The sequence below is a fragment of the Lithobates pipiens genome, unplaced genomic scaffold (genome assembly GCF_037356315.1).
Source record: "Lithobates pipiens isolate NorthernLeopardFrog02 unplaced genomic scaffold, aLitPip1_a1.2 Scaffold_22, whole genome shotgun sequence".
Taxonomy (NCBI): domain Eukaryota; kingdom Metazoa; phylum Chordata; class Amphibia; order Anura; family Ranidae; genus Lithobates; species Lithobates pipiens.
In genome coordinates, this window is record NW_027507784.1 from 27173101 (window position 1) to 27189712 (window position 16612).

Here is a 16612-nt window from a genome sequence, read left to right on the forward strand (position 1 = left end):
CTGGAAGTTCTCCATCAGGTCCACTCCAATTTTGGCTGAGCCCCTATTAGTTCCAATAGCACCTTTTGAATCCTCCCACTGCCATGTGCTGTCAATAAAAAGCAAGGAAAACCTGGTGGGGAACGAGTCTCTTTGTTCCCCATCAGACTTTGCCAATCCAACAGGTGCTGAGCCAGGGGAACTGGTTCCCCATACGGTCCACCACCCCTAAGAACACATAATTTTTCAAAGGTTTTGGGGAGGAGACCCTTGTCCTCATCAACACGTGGGCATGAAAAAAAAACTGCTCCTGGCCAAATAAAAAATGTTCGAATTGGCATTGGTACATTTTCCCCAGGTCAGTGTCCACCCACCTACTATTTTTAGACCCCCACCCCCTTCCAAATAGTCCAGAAAATGAGCATTTTTAATATGACAGGTTCAGCTCCTATTGATTTTAATGGGGTTCTAGTTCAGCATCTTTGAAGTTCACCAAACCTGCTGGGACCGAACTCAGTGCAGTTCAGCTGCAATCATGAATTAAATAAAGACCACAAGACTAGCACACTTCTAGGGTCCTTAACATTTAATAGATGGTCAATACCTAACAGGGATCCGACTACAACATACAATACATGCTGCTAAAGTGTAAATAAAAATGTTAGTTACACAAATTACATACATCGATTAAATATATAGAGGTTTTTGTATGTATGAATCGGGATTCCCTACTGGTAAAGAAGAAGAACAACACCAGTTCCCAAATGGATATTGGGATACACAAATATAAAGGAATATCAATATCAAACAGGAAAAATATGAAAAATATGAAAAAACAGGAAAAATATGAAAACAGGAAAAATATATATAAATTACATATATAAATATATAAAAGTAATTTATATATATATTTTTTCCTGTTTGATATTGATATTCCTTTATATTTGTGTATCACAGTTCATTGATCTAATTCATCCCTATACTCTGTATTGCTTTATACAAATAGGCTGTACGTAGAGAACGGGGTGTTTTAACCAGTTTTTTTAAGCGTTAATTGCACACACACTTAATATAGGGGAACATTGCATATATTTTGTCGATAGTCTCACCGGATGTTTCAGTCTGAAAAAATATAGGTAGTGTGATCTCACTACTAGAGAAGATATTCTGGTCCTCCCATTGTGTAGAAGGGCCTCCAACCTTGATTAGCAAAGAGGACTTTAGAGGCCCCCCATAATATTGTTTTAGCCTATATAATATATATATATATATATATATATATATATATATATATATATATGAGGCAGCGCCTGGGGCCCTATTATTCTTCTAAAATAACCTTTCTAGACCCTTCGTCGAGTTTCACAATAAGGACCCCGCAGGACTAATTTTCTACGGTATAGACCTCATTAATATTCATTGGAGAGGCGATAATAAGAAGGTAAGGGTGTCTCAAAATGAGACTAAATGGATATACCCGTTGGGGTGCCTAGAGGGTTAAATGTTGACATTGATCTGAACAGATTTTTATCAAATTTTTACAAAACTAGCCGGCAATAGCATGTATGGGAATTGGAACTCTTTATTGAAAACTCACACAGAATTTATAATACACCAGGTCACATGAGTCTGATCACATTATCGTATGCAAAGGAAATTGTATACAGAAATATAATTAACAAAACAGTCAACATACCATATACCAGGGATATGCAATTAGCGGACCTCCAGCTGTTGCAGAACTACAAGTCCCATAAGGCATAGCAAGACTCTGACAGCTACAACCATGACACCCAGAGGCAGAGGCATGATGGGACTTGTAGTTTTGCAACAGCTGGAGGTCCGCTAATTGCATATCCCTGCCATATACTATAGACATGAAGAATAATTATACAACTAGCCATCCAGATGACAATGTTGTGATTAACCACTTTCCACCCGGCCACTGCACATGTACGGCTGGATGGGCGCTCTCTCCTTCTGAGTGGACATTCAGGAACATCCCTCAGAAGGAGCGGGATCACGTGCGCGCGTTCCCGCGCAGCGGTGCGATCCTGATGCGCTCGTGTCACCTGGACACGGCGCATCTTAAGTCGACAGGGGGGCTCTGTTATTGGCCCTCCTGATCACATGAAGGCCGTGTCCAATCACGGCCATCATGTGATGTAAACAAACAGCCGGTTGCTAGGTGATCGGCTCTCCTCTCCTCACATGGAAGTTGTCGCTGAGGAGAGGAGAGCGGATCTCTGCAACTAGCTGGTGATCAGTGAGTATGAGCTGTTTTTTTTACATCTTTTTACCCACTGATCACCAGTCTAGTAAAACACACAACACACCACAGTAAAATACACGTGTCCCCAAAACACATGTCCCCACATAGTAATGATCCCCAAAACACATGTCCCCCACATATATAACAGTAAAATCACATGTCCCATCTGTACATGATCATATGCGTACATATGTCCTTGATCACGTGAACCAATTATTATACACTTAACAGAATTTTTTTATCAAAAACATGTAGCAGAATACATTTTGGCTTAAATTTATGACAAATTTAGATTTTATTGGATTTCCTTTAAAATAGAATAAAGAAAATACTGTTTTTTTTCCAAATTTCCAAAAAATAAAAAACAGAGTCGTGAATAAATACCACCAAATGAAAGTATGAACACATGATCAGTCTCCTCGCCCCTGAGAGAAGCGGGATTTGCGTGTTTACACACACACACACACACACACACACACTTCTCCGTTCTGTAACAAGCAATTACGGGTGCCCGGCAGTCTTCGTGACCACCGGGCACTCGCAACGACTCCATGGACATGCTTTGGGCACGTGCATGCTCCACTGGAGGTATCTTAAAGTGGCGATGTACAGCTATGATGGCTCTCGCAGGGGAGCCAGCCTGTCACAGTATAACTGCGGCAGCTGGTCCGGAAGCGGTTAATCCAAAGTACCATTACTCCAAGGGTCCTCCAGGCATACACCTCCCAAAGAGTAGTGTTCCCTTAAAATCCAGGGCCCATAGTCAGTGTGTAAGAGGCTTGCTCCCAGTCCTCTCCAAAAGCCCCTGTCCTGGTTAGGTCTGTCGTCCCCATTACATTAGTGTAACATAAGGCACCAGCAAGTCCTGAAAACGAATCCACTATGGTCCACTAATTAACTGGCGACAGTGGGGCAGTACTTCTAATATATCAATGTCAGTGGGGGAGATAATTTCCTCATTACATTGGTGCCAGTGGTGCAGTGCTCTCATTACAGTGGTGTCAGCGGTGTAGTGCTCTCATTACAGTGGTGTCAGTGGTGTAGTGCTCTCATTACAGTGGTGTCAGTGTTTAGGTGCTCTCATTACAGTGGTGTCAGTGGTGTAGCACACCCAATATATTGGTGTCAGTGGTACAGTCCTCTAGATTATATTGGTGGAAGTGGGGTAATGCTCCCATTCAGTGTTTAGTTGCTCCCATTACAGTGGTGTCAGTGGTGTGGTTGCCAAAAAAAACCTACCCAAAAATGTAGTTTTTCTTGCTGTCTCTGTCCCACATTTCCTGTCCTAGTGTCACATTATCACTAAAAATGGAAGTGAGAGGACGTCTCCTATAAAGGGCCACATACTGCAGTAAATATTGACAGAAATTTTAGCTCTTCCTCAATCAATCAAAAATAACATGAAGTTTTGGCTGGAGACACATTTTCTTATGTCCGTTGCTATTTTTTTTTTCCAAAAAGCTCAGTAAATCCACGAAAAGGGTTTGCGGTGGGATGCGTGAAAATGTTAAAGTCTCGTTGCACCGATTCTTGCTGCAGGAATACAAAAAAAAAACAATAAGATATTGTTTGTTAATATACAGTATATATCCACTTGGAGACCAAGCCTTTTCTGGCACTTCTTGTTTACAAGTAGACATGTGCAGTTTGTTTCATTCAAACTGAAATTCGGCCAAATTTTTTGTTATTTGGAATTCTAGATTTATCCGAATTTACGATAAGAAAAGAATGGAATAGAATAATATAACCATCATCCAATATTCTAATTTTGAATAGAATAAATTTGATGTGGAATGGAATTTTATTCAAATGGAATGCAATTTGAATATAATCTGAATTAATTGGAATTCAGAAAATTGTAATCAATTAATTCTGAAAATGAATTAAAAAAGTTAAACTAATTTACCTGAGCTAATTTATGTAAATTACGAATCCAAACGAAACATTACAAATTGTTTCCTCCTGCACATGTCTATTTACATGTTTAAATCAGTAGTTGTCACTAGAAGATTTCTTAGAACCCCCAAACATTATATAAATATTTTTAGCAGAGACTCTAGGGAACAAAATGGTGATTGTTGCATTTTTTTATGTCACACGGTATTTGTAGGAAAAGTAGAAAAAATACAGTTTAATTAATGAAAGAAAAAAGAAAGCACAATATATCCCCCAGTTTTTTTAATACATGAAAGATGATGTTATGCTGAGTAAATAGATACCTAACATGTCACACTTTAAAATGGCGCACATTCCTGGAATGGAGACAAATTACTGTACTTAAAAATCTCCATAGGCGAAACTTTACATTTTTTTACAGGTTACACGAGGAGATTTAGTTCTAGAATTATTGCTCACGCTGTAAAATTTGCGGCGATACCTCACATTTGGTGCAAACACCATTTACATGCGTGACTTACATATGCGTTCGCTTTTGCATGCGATCGCGGAGAGATGGGGGCACCTAACATTTTTTTTTCTTTTTTTTTTTTTTTTTTACACCGTTCCTTTCATTTTTTTTTATCACTTTTATGCCTATTACAAAGAATGTAAACATCCTTTGTAATAGAAATAAGGATGACAGGTCCTCTTTATGTGGAGATCTGGGGTCAAAAAGACATAAAAACATAAAAAGGTTGACTTTTGCTTTAAAAAAAATAAAAAACAGAATTTGTTTAGCCATGACGTCACTCTGGTCCTCCGAGGCCATAGAGGTGATCAGAGACCATCTGGAAAGCTACAAAACAGTAAGCCTGAGAAACACCGGTGAGCTGCAAGAGGGGGCGACCCCTCCTGCTGCTCTGAAAGCGTTCCAGCGGCTAATGAGCCACTTGGACCACTTTCATGAGAAAGCCAGCTGCCAACTGAAAAAATAAAGCTTCAGCCATAACTCCGGTAAACCACTTGCAGGCCGCAACGTATATATACGTATTGCAGTTGGCAAGTAGATATAGAAAAAAAAATACATGAAAGAAAAGCAATGTAATCCTGGGACCACCAATAAATAATTTTATCTTTTAATCCTATTTATTTTATTGTTTCTGTCGTCTGTCTTGTAATTTATTCTTTAAAAATATATATTTTTTTCTTTTCATTAAAACAATATCTAAAAATCTAAAGATGAATCTCTAAATGCTCTAAATTAACCTCTTTCCGATCACCCTATAGCCGAATGATGGCTACAGCTGTGTTTGCGCTTCCCACTTGCCCCCTACGGCAGGCATTGGCCGGGATCTGTGATCGCTGTGTCCTTCGGAGGTCGGGGTAAAGAGTCCATCACACCTATGACTGGCCTTTGCAGTAAGGAGCCCATGGAAGTGCGACGCGTGTCAAACAAAAACAAAGAAAATTCCCAGTTCTACTTACTGGCCAGCCTACAACCAACCGAATTAACCTGTTCACGGCACCCTGGTTAATTTGATTGATTGCAGACTGGTTGGTAAGTAGAGCTGGGAAATTTCCTTGGTTCTTTGGTTTTTGTTTGCCACGTGTCGCCCTTCCATGTGCTCCTTGCTGCAAAGGCCAGTAATTAGTGGGGGCAGGGGCCATTTGTTTGTACTGATGGAATATTGGTGAGGGGCACACCGGACATCTTCACTGCCATGGTGCTATGTGCTGGGTGTTCAGTGCACCCCTGTGCCTTTAACCACTTCAGCCATAGAAGAACTTACCCCCTTCCTGACCAGGCCATTTGGTACTAGTAATGATGGTGATCTGCGACATTGTGGCGGACAGGTCGGACACTTTTGACACATTTTTTGGGACCATTGACATTTATACAGCAATCAGTGCTATAAATATGCACTGATTACATATAAATGGCAGGGAAGGGGTTAACACTAGGGGGTGGTTAAGGGGTTAAATGTGTTCCCTTGCAAGGGATTCTAACTGTATGGGGATGTGACTCACTGGGGGAGGAGACATATCGCTGTTCCTACATAGTAGGAAAACACAATCTGTCTCCAGTCCCCTGACAGTGCTAGCAATTTGGTGTGGGTCACATTTGCCTGATTAAAAAGTTCTTAGACAAAGGGTACCAGAAGGAATCCATGATGAAACAAAAGATGGAGATAAAGAATATGAATTGTAATTCCCTAATGGTAAAGACCTCGCAGGACTCATTTTCTACGATATAGACCTCATTAATGATCATTGGAGAGGCAATAAGAAGATAAGGGTGTCTCAAAATGAGACTAAATTAATATACCGGTTGGGGTGCCTAGAGGGTTAAATAATGACATTGATCTGAACAGCTTTTTATCAAATTTTTAATAATCATACTTAGTATATGTATAGATTTTATTCTTAATATGAAGCCCATACTCCCATCTCTCTCTCGGTTGAGGATCCGCTATTATCATGAACTATATTAGAATTTTTTATCACTCCTCATCAGTTTTTAAAGATTTGTTTTTATCTCCATGACAGTTGTCATCCTCATCACCTCCCACATAGTTACACAAACTGTCTCCTCCACTCCTCCCTTGTATTGAGGATGCTATACTTGCTATATAGGTTTAGCCAGGGGCGGACTGACAACTCATGGGGCCCCCGGGCAGTAGGGGACCATGGGGCCCCCCTTGTCCCCACCCAAACACAAGCCACACCCTCACAAAGCACCAAGTATATATTGCACTGGTGCATCATATGCATTGGTGACAGAATTTCTCTATTGTATGTTCAAAATAAAGGTTTAAAGAGTTAAGAAAATAAAGAAAAATAAACTCACATTAACCACGTACATTTACTGCGGGGCTGCGTCTTCTGTGAGCAGAATCACATACAGGTACTTGATTCTGCACTTGCGGGTCTGCGCGCTGTTTGATTGGACACACTGAGAGCTAATCAGTGGGTCCGGCGGGCCCCGACGATTGTTTCCAACAAAGGCAGAACGGGGGTTTTCCGATGTAAACAAGTCTCCAGAGAGCCTCCCTCACTTACATCAGGGTCCTCAGAGAGCCCCCCTTTACATCAGGGTCCCCAGAGAGCCCCCCATACATCAGGGTCCCCGGAGATCGCCCCCTCCATACATCAGGGTCCCTGGAGATTGCCCCCTCCATACATCAGGGTCCCCGGAGATCGCCCCCTCCATACATCAGGGTCCACGGAGATTGCCCCCCTTACATCAGGGTCCCCAGAAAGATCCCCCCTTACATCAGGGTCCACAGAGAGATCCCCCTTACATCAGGGTCCACAGAGAGCCCCCCATAGATGTGGGTCCCTAGACAGCCCCCCATACATCAGGGTCCCAGAGAGCCCCCCCATAGATATGGGTTCCCAGAGAGTCCCCTCATACATCAGGGTTCCCAGAGAGCCCCCCCCCATACATCAGGGTTCCTAGAGAGCCCCCCCATACATTGGGGTTCCCAGAGAGCCCCCCCATACATCAGGGTTCCCAGAGAACCCCCTCCATACATCAATGTCCCCAGAGAACCCCCCATACATCAGGGTCCCCAGAGAGCCCCCCATACATCAGGGTCCTCAGAGAGCCCCCTCCATACTTCAGGGTCCCCAGAGAGCCCCCTCCATACTTCAGGGTCCCCAGAGAGCCCCCTCCATACTTCAGGGTCCCGAGGGAGCCCCCCTCCATCAGGGTCCCCAGAGAGCCCCCTCCATACTGCAGGGTCCCCAAAGAGCCCCCCTCCATCAGGGTCCCCAGAGAGCCCCCCATACATCAGGGTCCTCAGAGAGCCCCCTCCATATTTCAGGGTCCCCAGAGAGCACCCTCCATATGTCAGGGTCCCCAGAGAGCCCACCTCCATCAGGGTCCCCAGAGAGCCCCCTCCATCAGGGTCCTCAGAGAGCCCCCTCCATATTTCAGGGTCCCCAGAGAGCCCCCTCCTTATGTCAGGGTCCCCAGACTTAAACCCCCCCCCCAGGTTCCCCTGTACCTGGCTGTGCACATCCAACCCCCAGCACGGGGAGGTGGTAGGGGCGATCGGCAGCTCTATGGTGCCTGTGGACCACGGGATCTCCCTGGGGTTTGCATTTCTCCTTCACAGTGTATAGAGTGGAGAGGGGAGGAGCCTCTGACCCGGGCAGCAGTCGGCAACAGTATACAAGCCGAGCAACTCACTGAAGAGTGAAACTTATAGCTGCCCGGGTCAGAGGCCCCTCCCCTCTCCACTCTATACACTGTAATGGAGAAATACAAGCCCGAGGGAGATGCCGCTGTAACGACATATTCGATCGCCGCCTCCCATCTCCCGGGCCCCTACTGAACTGAAAGCTAGAGGTGCAGGGGAGATGCTGTGTCTTTGCCTCTCCCCCCCCCCCCCGCAGCGGCAGAACGGCTCCACCGCAGCACTGCCAGCAGCATAGGAGCTTCTCACGGGCCCCCTACTGGCCGCGGGCCCTCGGACGGCGTCCGAATGCCCGAATGGTCCGTCCGCCCCTGGGTTTAGCCTAGATCCCCTATAACACTAATGCCCTGTACACACGGTCGGACTTTCCCACGGAAAATGTGCGATTGGATCATGTTGTCGGAAAATCCGATCAGACTTATTCCGTCGGAAATTTCCAGCACACAAAGTTTGAGAGCTGGATCTAAAATTTTCCGACAACAAAATCCGATCGCGTAAATTCTGATTGTGTGTAGGCAATTCCAAACGGACAAAGTGTCACGCATGCTCAGAATAACTTACGAGATGCAAGCTATTAGCTACTGGTCTCTTTATAGTCCCACATTATGCCACCATGTTCAGAACAATCAGATTTTCCTACAACAGGACCCAATTTATGCACTGATGTGTATAGTTTGCTCATATACTATGTATAACTTTGTAATTGTGTATTTTTATGCCTATCAAATACTTTTACTATGTAATATTTGGATTGCACCTGACTGGATTTGTCTTTGCTGCCTTTTTAACATCCGCTTAGTGGTTGGCTTTCAGGTACTGCAATTAGGCCTCATACAAATGGTTGTATCCCTGGCAGACATTCATTTACCGCTGACAGTGAGTGTAACGATTGGCTGCAATGACACCTCCATCCGGTACTTAAAGCGGAGGTCCACCCTAAAGTGGACCTTCCCCTCATTGGAATCCTCCCCCCCTCCGGCACCACAATTGGCACCTTTCAGGGGGGAGGGGGGTGCAGGTACCTGTATAGTACAGGTATCTGCACCCACTTCCGGCGTAGATTCTGCAGAAGGTACGCCCCTTTCCGCAGAATCTACGCCCCTTTCCGAAGGTCCCCCGCTGTCTGCTGGGAAACACACGGATCCCAGAGACAGCGGGGACCATCCTTATTGCGCAGCGCGACTCGCGCATGCACAGTAGGGAACCGGGAAATGAAGCCGAAAGGCTCCACTTCCTGATTCCCATACCCAAAACGGCGGCGGCAGCACCCGAGAGACGATCGAGAGAACGGCTTTGGGTGACGACATCGCGGGCGCGCTGGGCGGGTAAGTGTCATTATTTTAAAAGTCAGCAGCTGCAGTATTTGTAGCTGCTGGCTTTTAAAAAAAAGTTGTATGGCGTACCAAGATGGCAGAGCCTCAGATAACGTCCGTATGGCAAAACGCATTAGGAGGGACTTACTTGATACGCAATACGTCACGTCCGGTACTTCCAGTGTTTGCGATACGATCTGTGGAACGCACGCTCGGTTCACGGAGATCGTCGATTCCTTGTCCTTATACCGGTTGGAGCATTGCAGCTCCCTTTTTAAATTATAAGAATTTTAAATACCAATAAACATAGCTTTGCGGAGTCACGCTATGAGGATTTTTTTTTTTTTTTTCTTATATTAAACCAAATGTGGATACCCGGCTGGAGATTACACTACAGAGGGGGAGGCAGTAGGAGTTCAACTACATCCCTACACTCGTGGATGGGTCAGTTTTGCTGAGAGAATCACGTTGTGGACGAGGAGAAGGGACACCAGGATCCGGAGTGTACTTCTATTAAGTGCTTTTTCCCCTGCAGGGGGGTGAAGCGCTCTGGTGAGTGCGAGCACAAGAGGGGAGCACAGAAAAGTCACTGCCAGCACAAATTATTTTCATAGACTGTCACTATTTGGATGAAGCACACGTCACTTTTTGGAGATTTTTTTTAATATGGACATTTATTAACTTATATACGTATAGTTGATATTATTTATTGATCAATTCATTTTGTTTGCACACGTCACTTTATATTAACTATAAGTTTTCAGCTGATGCTTTTTACTAGTTGCAATTGATGTGGGTTTTTTTGCCAGCATAAGTCACTTTATATTAATTATATTTTTACAGCTGAAGTCTTTTATGCACATTTTTTGTCAGCACACATCACCTTATATTCAACGTAAAATTTTTGGTGTTTACACATAGCACATTATCAAATTATCACATTCAAGCAGGGTTCCCCCCCCCCCCCCCCCACCTTGATACACATATTTACTCTATAGAACAGCGTTTGAATTTCGTTGGATTTCACCTTGAAGAAATCTTTTTAAAGGGAGGCAGCAGTTCATTCTGCAGTGCAGAATTTTTATTTATTTTTTAGTGCCTCATCAGCTCCTGTCAGTGCCGCCTCTTTAGCGCACATCAGCGAAGGAGAAAAATTACTTATTTACAACATTTTATAACAAAAACTTTTTTTTTTTTCACAATTTTCATTTGTTTATCAAAAAATAAAAAACCCAGTGGTGAGTAAATACCACCAAAAGCTCTATCAGTTTTAAAAAAAATGATAAAAATGTTGTTTGGGGACAGCATTGCATGACCGTGCAATTGTTATTTAAAGTGCAACAGCAATGAAAGCTGAAAATTGGCCTGAGCAGGAAGAGGGTGAAAGTACCCAATAGGCAAGCGGTATTTTGCCTGTGTAATGAGCTACTTTGTCAAGACCATAGGACTTGAATAGTGTAGTTCCAGCAAGCACCAGTAGGTGTTTTCATCATTGCTCACCAGTGCCGCCTCATCAGTGCAGCCTATTGGTGCCCACCAATTCCCATCAGTGCCGCCTCATCAGTGCAGCCTATCAGTGCCCACCAATGCCGCCTCATCAGTGTCCATCAATGCAGCCTATCAGTGGCCATCACTGAAGGAGAAAAATTACATGTTTGGAAAATTTTATAACAAACTATAAAAAAAAATTAATGTTTTTCATTTATTTAGCAAAAAAAATAAAAAACCCAGTGGTGGTTAATAGACATGTGCAGAGTAAAATATTTCGTTTTGGAATTTCGTTTTCGTCCGAAAACTTAATTTATTTAGTTACTCCCGAAATTTGTTTTTATTTATTTCGTTTTTCGTTCAAAAATTGCATTCGTCCGAAAATCCACATGAATTACAATCGAATCTGTCTTTGAAGGCTTATGGTGTCTGTCGAATGTATAAAGAAGATTCGACGGAGCTAGTATATAGCATACTTTAGAACTCTATTGAAGTCTATGGGACTCCAACATTCAAAATCTAAAGTGCTAATTTTAAAGACTAATTTGCAAGTTACTGTCCTAAAAAGTGTTTGGGGACCCGGGTCCTGCCCCAGGGGACATGTATCAATGCAAAAAAAAGTTTTAAAAACGGCAGTTTTTTCGGGAGCAGTGATTTTAATAATGATTAAAGTGAAACAATAAAAGTGTAATATTCCTTTAAATTTCGTAGCGGGGGGGGGGGGGGGGGGGGTTGTCTATAGTATGCCTGTGAAGGGGCTCATGTTTCTGGTGCTTAGAACTGTCCCTGCACAAAGTGTCATTTATGCAGGAAAAAAAGTCCTTTAAAATCACTCGCAGCTATTATGAATTGTCGGCTCCGTAATACAGAGAACACTCATAGAAAGTCATTGATAAAAAAAAAAAAAAAATAAAAAAAAAAAAAGCGTGGGGGTCCCCTAAATTCAATTACCAGGCCCTTCAGGTCTGGTATGGATATTAAGGGGAACCCCGCGTCAAATTTTAAAAAAAATTGACGTGGGATTCCCCCTAAAAATCCATACCAGACCCTTTATCCGAGCACGCAACCTGGCAGGCCGCAGGAAAAGAGGGGGGGGCGAGAGAGCGGCCCCCCCTCCCTCCTGAACCGTACCAGGCCACATGCCCTCAACATTGGGAGGATGCTTTGGGGGTCTGTGACCCCTCAAAGCACCTTGTCCCCATGTTGATGAGGACAAGGGCCTCATCCCCACAACCGTGGCCGGTGGTTGTGGAGGTCTGCGGGCGGGGGGCTTATCAGAATCTGGAAGCCCCCTTTAACAAGGGGACCCCCAGATCCCGGCCCCCCCCCCTGTGTGAAATGGTAAGGGGGTACAAAAGTACCCCTACCTTTTCACAAAGAAAGTGTAAAAAATAGTTAAATAAGACAAACACACGTTTGAAAAATTCCTTTATTAAAAATAAAAAAAATAAAAAAAAGATTCCAGCGGCGGTAATCCACTCTTGCTATCCAGCGACGGATCATCCCTCCAGCGATGGCTCATCTCATCCAGCGCAGCGAATCCATCCTTCTTCTGTCTCCGCAGAGGAGACACTGCAAGGATTCTGGCAGCCTGACGTTTCTTATATACGGAGGGCGGGGCCACCCGTCACCTGACCCCGCCCCCCTCTGACGCAAGGGGAAACCCGGGGGTTCCCTGTGACGTATGGGTGACCCCGCACCCCTCTGATGTAACGGAAACCTGCCTGTGTTACATCTGAGGGGTGCAGGGTCACCCATACGTCACAGGGAACACCGGGTTTCCCCTTGCGTCAGAGGGGGGCGGGGTCAGGTGACGGGTGGCCCCGCCCTCCTTATATAAGAAACGTCAGACCGCCGACAATTCATAATAGCTGCGAGTGATTTTAAAGGACTTTTTTTCCTGCATAAATGACACTTTGTGCAGGGACAGTTCTAAGCACCAGAAACATGCGCCCCTTCACAGGCATACTATAGACACCCCCCCCTACAAAATTTAAAGGAATATTACACTTTTATTGTTTCACTTTAATCATTATTAAAATCACTGCTCCCGAAAAAACGTCCGTTTTTAAAACTTTTTTTTGCATTGATACATGTCCCCTGGGGCAGGACCCGGGTCCCCAAACACTTTTTAGGACAGTAACTTGCAGAATCTTTTCTCTCTGTCAAATCTTTTTTCTCTGTCGAATATTTTCTCTATATAATCTTGGACTAATAGAGGTAAGGTTAGGCACATTCGACCACAGGTTCTATAGACACAGATTGTTATTGTCAGAGTCACGTCGAATCTCCTATTCTATATCGAACTGTTGTAACAATGAAAACGAAAATAAAGCATTTATTTATGTCGGATCTTTCGTTTTTCGGATTTTGTGCTTTCGTTATCGTTTGTCAAAACGAAAACGAAAATAGCTGAAATTCGGACGAAAATGCATTCGGACGAAAACGAATGCACATGTCTAGTGGTTAAATACCACCAAAAGAAAGCTCTATTTGTGTTAAAAAAATTATACAAATATAATCGCTTCCGTCAGAATACCGCTTTCTCCAGTCTGACATAGGAACCAGATATTATAGCTGAATATTGCATAACATACAAAACTAGCCGGCAATAGCTTGTATGAGAACTGGAACGCTTTATTGAAAACTCACACAGAATTTATAATACACCAGGTCACATGAGTCTGATCACATTATCGTATGCAAAAGAAATTGTATGCAGAAATATAATTAACATAACAAAACAACAGCCAACATACCGTATACTATAAACATTAAGAATAATTAAACAACTATCCACCCAGATGACAATCTTGTGATTAAACAAGACTGCCCACCCCCAAGGTCACAACATAGTAGATTACACATTACCATATCATCCCACAATAGATTGCTAGCAGACAGACAGAAACAATAGGTGAGATAAGTAGCACAACTTACAATAGGTGGAGCCATACTATGGGAGATGATACAATGTGACAAAGACACAGAACATCTTAAACAGATTATATCAGATGATCTCAAGAATTGAGTTGCTTTTGAGCTGATGACATTAACATCTATGAGCCTCACAGTGTGAAAGCAGTCATTGTTGATAATGGGGCATTTAGGCCCTAAAACATGGATCCCGGGCCTAGATTCCCAGAGCCTGTGTGTTTTGGGGAGACATGGACTTTAACCACTTCAGCCCTGGAAGAATTGGCTGCTTAATTACCAGAGCATTTTTTGCAGATCGGCACTGCGTCACTTTAACTGACTATTGCGCAGTTGTGCGACGTTATAACCAAACAAAATTGACTTCCTTTTTTTCCCACAAATAGGGCTTTCTTTTTCTTTTCTTTCTTTCTGAGAAAAAAAAGCTATTTTTTCTCAGTTTAGGCCAATATGTATTTTTCTACATATCTTTGGTAATAAAAATTGCAAAAAGCGTATATTGATTGGTTTGCGCATAAGTTATATCTTCTATTGAATAGGGAACAGTTTCATGGCATTTTTATTATTATTATTTTTTTTTACTAGTAATGCCAGCGATGTGGGGTTTTTTTCGGGACTGTGGACAAATTGGACACATTTTTGAGACAAATTGGACACATTTATGGGACCAGTGTCATTTATACAGCGATCAGTGCTATAAAAATGCACCGATTACTGTGTAGGGAATTACACTGGCAGGGAAGGGATTATCACTAGGGGTTAAAGTGGATGTAAACCCAATGTCATCTTTTCTAAACTACTGCCATAGGGATTATCTATAAGAATATACATGCCTCCAGCATGTATCTTTACCTGTCAAATGTCTCCCTTCTGTCTGTTATGAGACCCGAAAAACTGCAGATTCTCTGGGTGGGTCTGTTGTCTGGAGCTCAGTGGGTGGAGTCATGATGTCAGTAGACTCCCCGCCCACCTCTACACTTCCCTTGTCAATATGCATTTTCTCCTGTGTATTTCTTACACTGAACTTCTGCTATAATCTCTATCAGCCAGGCAAAAGACAGGAAAGTAACCACATGACTCCAGCATGCCCAATTATGCTGAGGTGTGTAACATCCAATCCTGGCAGAGCAGCAGAAAAAAGGAGTGGGGGAGGGAATTAAAAAATAATGCATGTCTTAGGCTGGTGCATGAGATATGTAAATCACCTGTCACTCACAGCAAGGGGGAAGATTTACAAAGTTTTTCTCTGTTTGTTGAGATTTGTCTCACTGAACAATAAAAGAGGATTGCTCAGAGCTGGATTAACTCTTTGTAGCAAGTCTGGGCTCCAATTATAGGAAATCTTATACTTTACATTATGACATCCACTTTAACTGTGTTCCCTAATGTGTGTTCTAACTGTAGGGGGATGGGACTGACTAGGGGAAGAGAGAGATCAGTGTTCATACTTAGTATGAACACACAATCAGTCTCCTCGCCCCTGAGAGAACCGGGATTTGTGTGTACACACACACACAAATCCCCGTTCTCGTTCTGTAATTAGCAATCGCCGGTGCCGCATCGGCTCCATTGAAACGCTTCAGGCACGCACGCCATAAAGAGCCGGAGTACAGCTACGACGGCTCTTGCAGGGGAGCCAGCCTGCCACAGTATAACTGGGGCAGCTGGTCCGGAAGCGGTTAATCCCAAGTATCATTAATCCAAGGGTCCTCCAGGCATACGCCTCTCAGAGTAGTGCTGACTTAAACTCCAGGGCCCATAGTCAGTGGGTAAGAGGCTTGCTCCCAGTCCTCTTCAAAAGCCCCTGTCCTGGTTAGGCCTGTCACCCCCATTACATTAGTGTAACATAAGGCACCAGCAAGTCCTGAAAATTAATCTACTATGGTGCACTAATTAACTGGCGACAGTAGGGCAGTACTTCTAATATATCAATGTCTGTGGGGGAAATAATTACCTCATTACATTGGTGCCAGCGGTGTAGTGCTCTCATTACAGTGGTGTCAGTGGTGTAGCACACCCATTACATTGGTGTCAGCGGTGTAGTGCTCTCATTACATTGGTGCCAGCGGTGTAGTGCTCTCATTACATTGGTGCCAGCGGTGTAGTGCTCTCATTACATTGGTGTCAGTGGTACGGTCCTCTAGATTATATTGGTGGAAGTGGGGTAATGCTCCCATTCAGTGGTTAGGTGCTCCCATTACAGTGGTGTGGTTGCCAAAAAAAACCTACCCAAAAATGTTGTTTTTCTTGCTGTCTCTGTCCCACATTTCCTGTCCTAGTGTCACATTATCACTAAAAATGGAAGTGAGAGGACGTCTCCTATAAAGGGCCACATACTGCAGAAAGTATTGACAGAAAATTTAGCTTTTCCTACCTGTGGTGTGCAAAGCTTTATAAATCCACGTATAGGGTTTGCGATGGCATTCACGAGAGGGTTAAGGACGCCAAAATCAGTAATGTCTCTCTGTCTCTTTAAATCTGCGATCTGTTCTTGAAACATACGGGCTTGTTTCTCCAATCCTTGCTGCAGGAATAATTCTCGTTCC

At 43.5% G+C, this 16612-nt stretch overlaps 1 protein-coding gene across 2 annotated transcripts in view; it reads right to left on the reverse strand.

The window, feature by feature from the left end:
- Positions 1-1543: 1543 nt before the first annotated feature.
- Positions 1544-16612, reverse strand: part of LOC143923475 (guanylate-binding protein 6-like) — a 109581-nt gene continuing 94512 nt past the window's right edge. For both annotated transcript variants that reach the window (XM_077447162.1, XM_077447161.1), the window contains exons 12-13: positions 16441-16611; positions 1544-3784 (exon numbers count right to left, since the gene is read on the reverse strand). In XM_077447162.1, coding sequence (XP_077303288.1) covers positions 3692-3784; positions 16441-16611 — 264 coding nt within the window. In that variant the 3' untranslated portion in view covers positions 1544-3691. The remainder of the gene's footprint in view (positions 3785-16440; position 16612) is intronic.